This window comes from Parus major, chromosome 7, assembly GCF_001522545.3.
Source record: "Parus major isolate Abel chromosome 7, Parus_major1.1, whole genome shotgun sequence".
Classification (NCBI taxonomy): Eukaryota; Metazoa; Chordata; class Aves; order Passeriformes; family Paridae; genus Parus; species Parus major.
In genome coordinates this window covers 22,445,986-22,458,055 of record NC_031776.1, presented here as the reverse complement: position 1 = coordinate 22,458,055, position 12,070 = coordinate 22,445,986, and the positions used below count along the sequence as shown (strand labels likewise).

Here is a 12,070-nt window from a genome sequence, read left to right as displayed (position 1 = left end):
TTAGGAGTTAGGGAACTCCTGGACTGTACAGAGCAGGATTCTCCTAACTTCAGCTAGCAACCTGCACCCTTCCCTCCTATCCTTTCCCCTAGCAGGGAGAGCTGGGATAGGAGTCTCTGCCACTGATCCTCAGGCTGTGGCTGTATGCCAGGGAGATCCCTGAGGAGGGAGCACAGCTCCCCAGCTCCTCTTCCCCCCAACAAGCAGAGTAGATGGCATCCAGTTAAGTGAAATAATTTATATAATTAAAGACATCTTCATACAAAACCCCTGGCTCGGCCCCTAGATGGTAAGGGCAAAGCAGGGCAGGCTGGAGAAATTACAAAGCACGCACTGGAGAAGGGTGGTGAACCCATGTCCCTCTGTACAGAAGGCGCAGGGCAGCGCCGGGATGCCATCCCTTGACACAGTTCTAGCGATCAGGGCGCTGGACGCAGAACACTTTGGCTTGGTGGTCGCCAGAGGTGGTCACCACAATGGAGGCATCCCTGCAGGGAGACAGGGTGCAGAGGTGGGGCTGAGGACTTCCAGTATCTCTGACCATCACTCCCAGCTCAGCTCTGAAGTGCTGCACTCCCCCTTGAGACCCTCAAGTCTCAGCATAGACCTAGGTTTGTCCCCACCTTGGGACCAGACCACAAGGGCACTCGAAAAAGAGCCTGTGATTCGAACTCCTAGGCTGGAGGCCCCTGCCATCACTGCTCCCTCCACCCAGCAAGGAAGGGGTCGCCTGCTCACTTGTTGACGGCGAAGTCGAGGATTTCAGCAGAGTGCCCTCGGTACTCGCTGATCATCTTCCCCGAGCGGGCGTCCCAGAGTCGCACAGCCCCGTCCAGGCTGCAGGTGTACACCACGGCCGAGCTCTCCTCCCACAGCAGCTGCACAATCCCTGACTGGGCCAGGGGGAGACCACAGTGGAGACCTCCAGCAAGTCTTAGCTCCCCCCCTGTACCTCCACCCCCTCATGATGTCTGCCATCCCCACAGGACAGCCAGACCCCAGGGCCGAGCACATCCGCTGTGCAGAGACTGTGGCTGCCCTCTGGGGAAGCCCAAGGCTAAGGGAGAAGTACAAATTGGGAACTGGCCCCTGGGTTCTGAGGGAGATCTCCAAAAGGCCCAAAGCCCACGTCCCAGGCCTAGGGAGAGTGAGGAGAGGGCAGTACCTCGTGTTGGCACTTGTGCCTCAGGCTCTGTGTGGAGAGGTCATAAATAGCCAGTGTGCCATCAAGGTAGCCCACAGCAGCCAGTGGCATCCTAAAGACAGCAGAATAGGCATTACATGGGACATGGGGAAGCAAGGATGGAAACACATAAAGGCTCCAGGTAAAAGGCAAACCCTATGCTGAAGGCTGCTATGTATTAAGATGCAGGACAACCTGATAGCTGGAGCCATCAAACACCCTGCTTGGGAAACCCGACAGTACAGCAAGTCAGCAATCAGCCCATGGTATGTGAAGAAGATGACAATGTCCTGGCAGGAAAACACCTGTCTGGAGAGTATCCCAGACAAGCATTGGTCCATCAGGCTAGCCCAGAATACCAACAGTTGCAAAGAGGACTGAGCAGCAGGTGTCCTTTGGCCTCACACCCAAGTCATCTGGGATCTCCACACCCAGCCGGGGAGGATGTAGGCAAGAGAAATGCAGCAGATTGAGTGCAAGGGATTCAAATGGATCTGTATGACAAGCCCTGCAAGATCTAGCACTGAAGAGGGGCTGTCCCAGCACTCACACATTACAGAAGCCCAGCGACTCCACTGAGTTGGACTCTGCCTCCTCGCCCTCACTGATGGGTGCCTTGGGGGTCACGCTCTCCATCTTGAACACACACACCACCTGGGTAGAGGAAGGGTGACTGTACCCCGAGGGAAGGAGACCCAGATGCAGAGGTCCCGTTCGTACTCGATACCGAGTCTGCACCGAGTCATTAGAACAACGGCCCCAAACCCTCAGCTCCTGGGAGCAAACAAGAGAGAACTTCCTTCCAGAAGCCGGGCGGGACCACCCAGCCCGCGCTCCACCCGCAGCGCGAGGGCGCCGCCTGCCGGCTACCGATGGCCGCACATCGGCCCTGGAGCTGGGGGCTCCCCAGCGCCCCTGGCTCTGCCCCCGGCCCAGGCAGGGGGCCTGGGGGTCCTCAGCACTTCTGGCTCTGCCCTAACCACACAGACGCACCTTGCCCGTGGCAGAGTTGACCAGCTTGGCGTGACAGTCCACAGAGCCCGTCATGATCAAACTGCCATCCTGGTTGCTGGCCACACATGTCAAGGGGTCCTGATGGCCATCCTGGCCTGGGGGGGTTGAGAAGCAGGTATGAGCTTTATGTGTTCTCCCCATAGAGACCCAGTGAGCCTTGAAACACACCATCCTGCAGCCTCCACCTGCCCGGCTCTGCCAGCACCCTGGCAAGCAGCAGCCACCAGTGGGGACAGAAACCCAGTGCCAGCCTCCTTCCTGCCCCCAGAGGATGCCTCCTCTCCACCCAGGCAGAGGTCAGAGCCCACTAGAAGGGACTGTTTGCCAGCTAGGGAGTAGCCCAGGTGATAAACCTTTTCCTTACCTTTCAGAACATGCAATGAGGTTCCCTGCTTTAGGTCCCAGATGCGCATGGTCCCGTCCTCATACCCCACCACTGCTCGCTTCCCTGGGTGAGACAGATAGCAGATAGAGGCAGGGCCCCTCTCATCCCCCTACCTCCCATTCAGCACAGACTGGGAGAAGCAGGAGGGCAGATGGCCCACACAGAGCTGGTGACATCTCCCACTACAGAGAGGCCCCATGCCTCACCATCAGGCAGGATCCTGCCACATGTGGCTGGGCATGCTGGACCCTGAAAGGTTTTGCAATCCCCACTGGGGATCTTCCACATCCAGGTGTTGCCATCAGCTGTACCAGCCAGAAGTACATGGGCTTGAGGGTGCCACTCCATCCACTGGGCAGAGAGAGGGACAGGCAGCGTCACAGAAGTGCTGCTACCCCATTTGCTGGCTGGAGAGCTCCCCACAGCACCACTCACCTCCAAGTCCCCGACCTCGAAGGACCACACTTCCTCCTTGGCCTCCACCCGCCACACTTTGATAAGCCCAGACATGTCACCTGTGGCCACGAACACAGAGTCATGACTGAAGCCAGCACAGGTGACCGAATCCTTGTGTCCTACAAACATCAGGAGACAGACTGCTCAGGCCAAACTATGAAACATGATAAGGAGCATAGCATCATCAGCTGGAATAAAATGTGTCGAGAGGAGACACAGCTGTTCACTGCACCTCACCTGAGCACTCAAACAGGAGCTCCCCATCACTCACACGCCACACGAAGGCCTTGTCATCCTCTCCGCCTGTCACTGCCAGCGTGTTGGTCTTGGGGTCAAGGCTCACACAGAAGACAGAAGCTTCACAAGAGAGTAAAGAGAGGCTACATGGCTACGGTGCCGATCCTGCCCCACCTGACATTCCCAAGGGATCCAAACCCCCTGCAGCACTGGGGGGATGTCAACAAGCTGAACTCCCAGCCCAGCCCAGTGGGAATCAACTCTTCACGTGGGAGAGGAGCAGCACAGGCTCTCTGCTGAGCTTAGGGCCAGCTGCCATGATGGGAGGCCCAGAGGGCTCTCCTGTCAGAGCATAAGGCAGAAACAGGGCCAGGGCAGCTCTGAGTCCTGATGGCTGTCCCAAGAAGGCTGGGAGATAGCAGCCTAGAAAGGCCCCTGGACTCTGGGGAAAGCCAAGATAAGACTACGTCCCGTGCCCAGCACTCACCCGAGTGGAGAGAGAACGTGACCTCACTGTCGTCCTGTGCCTCCATGCCATCCTCCACCCCCTCGTCATCCTCCGACTCCCAAGCCTCGGCATCGGGCTCTTCTGCCCCCTCGTCCTCAAAGTCCACGTCCTCCATCTCCTCGGCCAGGTCATCTGCAGAGGGCGAAGGTCAGGGCGCGGTTCGCGGCCTGCCCGGCTCGGCGGGACAGCGGGGGTCCCTGCGGGACTGGGCAGCGGGGAGATGTGCGATGCCGCCGCGGCCTCCAGACCCAGAGCAGGGAAACCGCAGAGGAACGGGACGCGACACGGGGAGAGGCCACGGGTCGGGGGGGATGCACCGGCCGGGCCTGGCACTGGGGTGGGGCCGCAGCGCTCCCGGTGCCCCGAGGGGAGGCCGGAACCCCCGCAGGCCCTGCCCGGTGCGTGGCGCAGGGCGCCCCGTCTCACCCGGCCCGGGCGGGCCCAGCTCCACCACCTCGATGATCTCCTCGTCGCCGTGCAGGTCCAGCGCCCCCGGGCCCTCCCCGGGCTCCATGCCGACCCACCCCGCCGCCGCCGCTTCCGCCGCTTCCGCCGCGCGCCCCGCCCCGGCCAATCCCCGCCGCCCCAGCCAACCACCACCCGAGTCCGCGTGCGGATCCCGCCCTTTCCGCCAGCGGGGCGGGCCGGCCCCGCCCTGCGCGGTGCACTCTGGGAGATGTAGTTTTCTGCTCTCGGACCTGCGGCGCCGCCCGCCCACAGTCCCTGTGTGGCGAGACTGCAGCTCCCGGCATGCAGCGGAGCCGCCGCACACCGGCACCATGGCGGCGGCGCGAGGCGGATTGCGGGGTAACTGCGGGCGGGAGGGTGGGTAGGAGCAGGGGTAACCCCGGGGCGGGAGCACCGGGACCATTCCGCCACCGCCCTCATGGCACGGTTCCGCGGCCTTTCGGCACACGCACCCCCTCCCCGCCCCGCTGAGGAGAGGGCTTAGGGCCACGCCCCCTCCGCGCTTGGACACGCCCCATTGGATTAGTCATGGCCCCGCCTCGCCTGCGCGTGCCCCCTGGCGGACGGGCAGGGCCTGCGGCAGGGTGAGTCTGGGCAGGGAAAAGGGATAACGGCAAGGGTAAGGGCAGGGACAGGAGATTCAGGCAGCTTGGGCTGGGCCCCCCATACTCTATCCAATGGCTGTCCCTCCCTAATGCTTCTCTCCCCCCAGGACTGCTGGTGGCAGCAAGACCCGTGGTGGAGTGTCCTGCCAAGGCCTGGGGGCGGCCGGACCCCCGGGGCACACGGCTCTTTGGGCACAGCTGCCACCGGCCAGCGGGACAACGGGCCAGTCCGGAGCCTGGCAGCGGGGGGCTCCCCGAGGGGGTGGAGTACATCCCCACACGCAAGAAGGGCAAGAACCCGATGAAGCCGGTGGGGGTGGCCTGGTGAGTGGCTCAGGTGGTGGGAGAGGGTCGGCACTGGGAGGCTGTGCTGCTCTGTGGGGCTCAGGGGTCTTGGGGGTCTGCAGCGCTGAGCAGGGCACTACCCATGTAGCTGCAGCATGGCACAGCACCCTTGTTTGCCTGCCCACTCTCCATCTCCTTGACTGGTGGCTGTCCTGCAGGGCCATTGGATTGCCTTCCGGCATCATTCTCTTCCTTCTGGCCAAACGGCAAGTGGACAAAAACCGCCTTGAGCAGCTCAAAATCCGCCAAACAATGAAGGAAGCCAACCAGGGCGAGTATGATTCGGAGCGCTACAGCAGGGTGGTCAGGGGGGCATAGCCAAGCTGCCCCCCTTCCCCAGGATGTCACTGCGGCACCTTGGAGGGACTGGCCAAGGGGACACCAGCCCCATGGAACACATGACGGTGGCATTGTCCCCACCTGTCCAGACCATGAAGTGCTTATGGAGCTGAATAGGGACAAATAAAGTGAAACAGCTCAGTGCCACTGTGGTTATTCCCTCAATGCTCAGCCCCAGGCTCTGCCTGCCTCAGCAGTGGGGGACCCAGCTGTTCTGCAGCTGGGCTTCTGCCCACAACAGCAGGGCCTACAGACAGAGGAGGGAGGCCAGGCTGACCTTGGTTTTCCCATCCCAAAGCAGTGTTTGTGCTGCACCAGGCCGCAGCCCCCACTGAGGCTGCCCACAGGTTTTCAGAGGGAATTGCCACACCAGTAAGACAGGGACCGTCTGGAAAACTGAAGTGTTTTATTTAGCAAGTGCAACTTCTCCCACATCTGTGGCTGCTGGGCCTCTGCAATGTGAGCTCTGCCACGGAGGTCCCAGCTGCCCCCTGCCCACACTGGGCACAGCCCTGGCTCGGAGAGGAGGCTTAGCCAAAGCCACATTTAAGGCACAGAGTGAATGACACCAACTGTTCTCTGCCAAAAAATCCCAACATGATCCCAGCAGCCGCTGCCAGCTCCCTGTGCCCAGGCAGGGCTGTGACATTCCGCTGCCAGCCCAATGCCATTGGCACAGCATCGATAAGCAGTGCCAAAGCCAGGCTAAACTGCCTAAATGCTGGCAGCCAGTGCCCCCCACTGCCCTCAGAGGCTTGTTGGGGGATGATCAAGGGAATCCCTTTCCTTAGCAGCCTACAGGTAGGAATGCCAAAGCATTAAGAGTCACAGTAAGCGGACTATCCTGTACAGAGACCAGAGGAGGGGTGAGGGGCAGCTGGAGAGGGACAGGAGGGGTCCCAGGGCTAATCCCGGCCTACTATCTGCAGGAGGAAGGTGAAGATGTAGATGATGTCAGTGTAGATGGTGAGGGCACCATAGACATACTCCTCAGGGCTCAGTGTGTTCTTCCTGTTCCCCAGCACAAGTTGGGTGTCATAGGCAAGGAACTGCGGGGACAGACAGTGTCAGGCAAGGACCAAGGGGGAATTCCTCCCTCCCCAGTCCCTGCCCAACACCCTCTGCCCACTCCAGCCGTCAGCTCACCAGTGTGAATGCGATGGCCCCGATGGCTGCGTACAGCATGTGGAGCCAGGGCACCTGCGCGGGAAGGGAACACGAGCAGGGTGAGCCGGGGTGCTGGCAGGCAGCAGGCAAGGCAGGGCAGGACCTGCTCGCACACAGCTCCTGAGGAGCTGCTGCTGATGCTGACGCACCCTCTCCCTGCAGGCAAGCTGCCTTCCATGGCTGGTACCACACCCTGCTTCCCAGCAGAGGGACCACCCAAACCCCCCGCCTGCACCAGCCCTGAGGTTACCCAACCTCACAGCCCCTCTGTCCTCCCCACTCACATATTTGAAGGAGAGGACAATGGCAGTGATGATCCCAGTCACCATGACCACAATGCCCAGCACACAGAATAGCCCTGGACACGATGTAAAATCGACCTGATGGGGACACATGACTCTGTCACAGGAGAGCCCAGGGTGTCTCCACTGACCAGCTCCCCGCACCTGGCCCACAGAGGGCAGGGCAGGGCACATCCCTCTCCTTGCCTTGGTCTGGAAGCAGAAGATGGTCACAACGATGGCCACAATGGCGGTGATGAGCATAGCAATCAAGACAGCTTTTGTCTGGTACATGCTACAAAGAAAGTCACCTCACACTTCAGTATCCTCCTGCCTGAGGGGTGTTGGAGACCCTCCCCCACAGCCCCGATCCTGGGCAGGAGGTACTCTGCAGTCCCTGAGCCCAAGGGCCTGGAGCATCCCCTGGCTCCTGGCAGCCTCTCAGTTGAGCTGGCTGCATTGTGGAGGACAGGAGGGACCCCAGGTCCTACAACCATGGGCCCCCAGAGCATACCTTGCGATTGTGCCTGTCATCAGCCCCATGGCCAGTGTCTGTGGGAGAGAAGGGTGAGCTCAGTGGGCTGCCCACATGTCCTCCTATCCCTCCCAGCCCACATGGGGAGCTGGAGTGCCATGGGGGCACCACCAAGACCCCTTGCCAGTTCCAGCCCACTCACAAAGATGCTCAGCAGGATAATATTCCAGGGGAAGCGTCTCCTGAGGACAAAAGAGGAGACAGGTAAGTTAGTGACAGCAACCATGTCGTGTCCCCTTGGTCCCCTGGTGATGACCCAGGGGCAGGAACCTATCTTAATGCTCTGGAGACACCCCCCATACCCACACACCCCACCCTAGGGGTCCTAGTGACTCACCGGGGACCCTGGCAGCACGCCAGCACCAGGTAGGTCACCAGGAATACAGCACTGCAAGAAGAGACAACAAGTGTCAGCCCCACAACCCCCACACCAGGATCAGCCCCTGGGCTGGGGGACTGCGGATGTGGGGGCACGAGCCAGCAGAGCCCCTACTCACTATGAGGCGTAATAGATGGCAGCATTCCTCTGGACGAAGGAGCGGACAGGGTCACTGTAGGAAAGAAGGGACAAGTGTGAGGGAGGGGACACAGCAGCTACTGTCACCTCTGAACACTCTCCAAGGACCTCAAGCTCCCCTCTTTTTCAGGACAAAGGTAAGGAGGAACCCTCTACTTACACAAAGGTGAACACAGAGATGATTCCCACCGTTACCAGGAGCTGTAGGGAGATGATAGCATAGACCTGCAAGAGACAGGGGGGTCAGCGCTTGGCCCCCCACCCTGACAGGTGCCCCTGGTCCCTTGGGACTCACCTTGCGGATGAAGGAGTGCCGGACTTTTCTATCATCCCAGTCAACTGATTGGAAGGGAGAGCCATCCCCAAGGCCATTGTCACCTATGGTGGTGGACACACCTCAGCACCACAGTCAGCCATGCAGCCCCTCACAGCACCCCTAGTGCCCTCCACCAAATAAACCGAGGTGCCCCACTTACCAAACCGCATAGGCATGGTGGGCATGGCCATGCCCGGATGAGGGTACCCCCCTGATGCTGGATACCCCCCTGGCTGCGTGTACCCTGCCCCCGCAGGGTATCCCCCAGGCTGCGGGTACCCCCCGGCATAGTGGGGAGGCTGGGGGTACCCCGCAGGGGGCGGGGGGTAGAGGGGGTTCTTGTCATCATAGGCCGGGGGTGCACTGGGCTGCGACATGCCGGCTCCCTGCGTCTCCCACAGGCACCTGGAGGGGACAGAGGATGTGGGGCTTCAGCACAGGTCCCCCTCCCTGGGCAGGACCTGTTCTTGGTGAGTGGAGCCACAGAAGGGGACAGAGGTGATCGTGCAGCCACAAAACTTCCCCCTCCCACCTTAATAGTGGCTTCTAATTAGTAAGGACAAGTTAGCCACAATGCCAGCAGGTCAATAACAGACGAGGGATGTCCCCACTGCCTCTTGGCTAGGGCCACCCGCATTCCTGTGCCCTGAGTCCCCGGCACCTGCGTCAGTGGGCAGCCGTGGGCAGGGCACAGCCACGCGCTGACTCAAGCTGCGTCGAGGACGTGACCTTTTCAGAAGGGATCTGACCTCTCTGGTCTTTGAAGCCCACCCTGACACTGCCAAGGAAGGAGCAGCACCCCTGGCTGGTCTGGGGCTCCTGGTAGCAGCACAGTGAGGACAAATAACATCACCCTGCTGACTGACTGGGATGGAAACACAGGGTCTGATCCTCATCACAGTCACACAGATCCCACTGCTCCCCCCATTTCGGGGGTGTCCCCACCCAACAGCTGCATGCGTCACACGGGCTCCAGAACTCCTGAGTTCCCTGAGGGAGTTACAAGGGGAAGTGACACCCACATCAACTCTACAGGAAATGGACTCCTCCTCAGCGAGTGGAGTTGGGACCCCCCTGAGGCTGAGTTCCCCTTCTCGGCCACACCAGACCCCCTCACAGAGCCCCCAGCAGCTGTGAGCAGGCAGCCTGGGCTCAGGGCCAGCTGGGCTTGGTCCCAGCAGGAGGAGAAGGAAAGCAGGATCTCCAAGGCCAGGAAAACAACAGCGCTGCCAGTAGACAGTGCCAGGCCTTTACCCACCTCCCACCCCCTCAGCACTGGCGCGCCAGACCCCAGGAAGGTGCCAGGACTCCCCACAACCCTCCTGCCCACAGCGGTGATGTGAACATGGGACCATCCCAGGGAAGGAACCAGGATCTGAACCTAACCAGGACTAGGGCTGGGAGGGGATTGGGCACTTCCTCCTGTGTGATGCCAGTACTTCCCACAGCAGAGCTGGACAGACATGTCCACGACAGACAGCAGGGCACACCCATGCCAGCCATGCCGGGCTGAGGGAAACAGTTCCGTGTCTGTCCCTCTATCCCTCCTGCCATCCAACTGTGCCAGCCATGGCAGAGTTGCCACAGTCGCACTGCCCTTCATCATCACGATGACGTCAGCGCCGAAAATAACCGGCGTGGCAGTGACCACACAGATAGGAAGTTCACTTTCTCCACACTGGTTTCCCAGAAAGCACACGGTACCCCCTGGTACCGCCTCATCTGTGAGGTCAGGGAACGTCCCAAAATAGGACCTTGACCCCAGGAAAGCCTCTGTGACTGACACTCAAGTTACAGGGGGGACCAGTGTCCCCAGGTGTCTGGGGAAAGCGGGGTGTATCTGGCCAGCACAAGGCCACACTGGGGTCCTACCCTGTGCCCATGACCAGCACTTCACAACTGCTCCAGCCCCTCCTCTTCCCACCCCATTGGGGTAGCCTTGGGCACCGAGAAGGAACCAGCCTGACGGGTCCCAGCAGCTGCCACACCCTGGGGAGCAGGCAGCTGAACCATCCCAGGTCCATGGCACTGCACGGTCCCGAAACCAAGGTCACCAGTTGGATGGTGGATGGCGAGCCAGGGCCGGCTCAGTGGCCACACAGCATGACACAGTCCCTGGGGACAGGGTGCTACTCTGCACCGGCACTGTGACTCAGCACAGATAAGGCACATGTAGCAGGCTTGTGGGGCACAAGCAACCATCATCCCTGTCACAATCCCACGGGAAGCACAGGGTTGTGTCCCCACCATCCACCCTGACATTCCTGCCAGGCTCAGGCCCCTGCCACCAGCTCCACAGGTTCCCAGGGGAAAGACAACCACCTTAGGATGGGATCATGGCTTGGGGCAGGGGACAGAGCTCACCACACTCCGGATGCCTGAGAAAGCACTTCAGTTTTGAAGAACCTGGAAGCTTCCACCACTACAGCAAGGGTTGGTACAACACAGAGTGGCTCAGCCTGGCACAGCATGGCACAGCCTGGTACAGTACAACAGGGCACAGCTGCCTCCTGCAGCACAGCACGGCTCAGTACAGCACAGCCGAACACAACACGGCAGAACTTGTCCTGGCCCAGCCCAGGCTAGTGCTGCTCAGCTCGTACGAGTGGGTCAGTACGACCCAACCAGGCCAGAAGTCCCTGCTGCCCCACACCGCTCACACACGACACAAGTTTGTTGGGGTTCAGCATCACCACTCCCACACCCCTGTCCCTCTGCAAGCTCTCTCCCGGAGGCACAGACATGGGAGAGAGGTGTCTTCCCAGCCCCGGCACTCCCACACTACCCACTACTGGTCCCTACGCACCCCCATGGTGTCACCCCCACACCTTGCCGGGCACAAAGCCGTGCCCACCCCTCCCGACACACCCCACGGGATCCATGAGGACACCCTCCACAGCACAAGTGTCGCTGCCGTCCCACGGACCACCCCGCACCACGCCCCGATTCCCCGCCACGCCATCGCGTGGGGTCCGGAAAACAGCACCAGCGCCACAGAGGGACCCCGCGCGTAGGGCTCCTGTCCCCCCGCGTCCCTGCTGGCGGGACCGCTCCGTGTCCCCTCCTCCCGCCGCCGGACCTCAACCCGACGTGTCCCCACCCGCTCCGGTGACGGGGGAGCGGGGGGTCCCAGCGCGTCCCCGCTCTTTAGAGACCGGCCGCCCACCCTCGCCCAGTCCCCGTGGGCCTCCGGGACGCTCGGGAGAGCGCTGGGACAGCCCTTCGCCGGCCGTGGCACCGGAGGGCGCAGGGTCAGGGGGGTGGAGGGACGAAGCGGGCGGAGGGGAGTCGAGAGAACGAGAGGGACCGCCGGGGACCTCAGGCGGGACTCGGGAACGGCGGGGGGCGCGGAGCGGGGAGGGCCACCCTACCTGCTGCGCGCTGCTCCGCCGGGTTGCGGTCGCGACCGGACGGGACGAGCCGAGACGGGTCGGACGGGGCGGGGGCAGCCACCGCCCACCGCGCCCCCCGGCGGCGGCTCCGCGTCCTGCAGCCGGGACGGCCGGTGACCGGCAGCGGGGTGCGCTCTCCCGCCTGTCGTTCCCCGGGACGGACCCGCTCTCGCCCGTCCCACCGGGACTTTCCTCCCTCCGACTCTGACGTCACTCAGGGACCCCCTTCCTCACGCAGTGACGTCATCGGGGGGACACCCCTCGGCGCGGCGGGGGGGAATCCCCTCCTCTGGGCGGGTGGCGCGCGGCGGCGGCGGGGCCG

At 61.8% G+C, this 12,070-nt stretch overlaps 3 protein-coding genes across 3 annotated transcripts in view; 1 reads left to right on the top strand and 2 right to left on the bottom strand.

Annotated features, from left to right (window-relative positions):
* Nucleotides 1–221: 221 nt before the first annotated feature.
* AAMP (angio associated migratory cell protein) lies at nt 222–4,340 on the bottom strand. Its single transcript, XM_015634716.2, has 11 exons — nt 4,210–4,340; nt 3,763–3,915; nt 3,276–3,395; nt 3,018–3,157; nt 2,789–2,933; nt 2,562–2,645; nt 2,177–2,292; nt 1,734–1,837; nt 1,166–1,256; nt 739–893; nt 222–488 (listed from the first exon to the last, which is right to left on the bottom strand). Exons 1-11 carry the CDS (start codon nt 4,295–4,297, stop codon nt 413–415), a joined length of 1,272 nt encoding a protein of 423 aa, XP_015490202.1. The 5' UTR covers nt 4,298–4,340; the 3' UTR covers nt 222–412.
* A 133-nt stretch (nt 4,341–4,473) lies between these two features.
* The window catches only part of PNKD (PNKD metallo-beta-lactamase domain containing), an 11,585-nt gene continuing 3,988 nt past the window's right edge, over nt 4,474–12,070 (top strand). The window contains exons 1-2 of the mRNA XM_015634723.3: nt 4,474–4,590; nt 4,964–5,180. Of these exons, the coding sequence (XP_015490209.1) occupies nt 4,563–4,590; nt 4,964–5,180 (245 nt within the window). The 5' untranslated portion in view covers nt 4,474–4,562. The remainder of the gene's footprint in view (nt 4,591–4,963; nt 5,181–12,070) is intronic.
* Nucleotides 5,928–11,833, bottom strand: TMBIM1 (transmembrane BAX inhibitor motif containing 1). Its single transcript, XM_015634724.2, has 12 exons — nt 11,728–11,833; nt 8,517–8,761; nt 8,336–8,418; nt 8,201–8,265; nt 8,021–8,074; nt 7,861–7,911; nt 7,666–7,705; nt 7,503–7,540; nt 7,196–7,283; nt 6,992–7,087; nt 6,687–6,740; nt 5,928–6,589 (listed from the first exon to the last, which is right to left on the bottom strand). The coding sequence occupies exons 2-12, from the start codon at nt 8,731–8,733 to the stop codon at nt 6,446–6,448; spliced, it is 930 nt and encodes a 309-aa protein (XP_015490210.1). The 5' UTR covers nt 8,734–8,761; nt 11,728–11,833; the 3' UTR covers nt 5,928–6,445.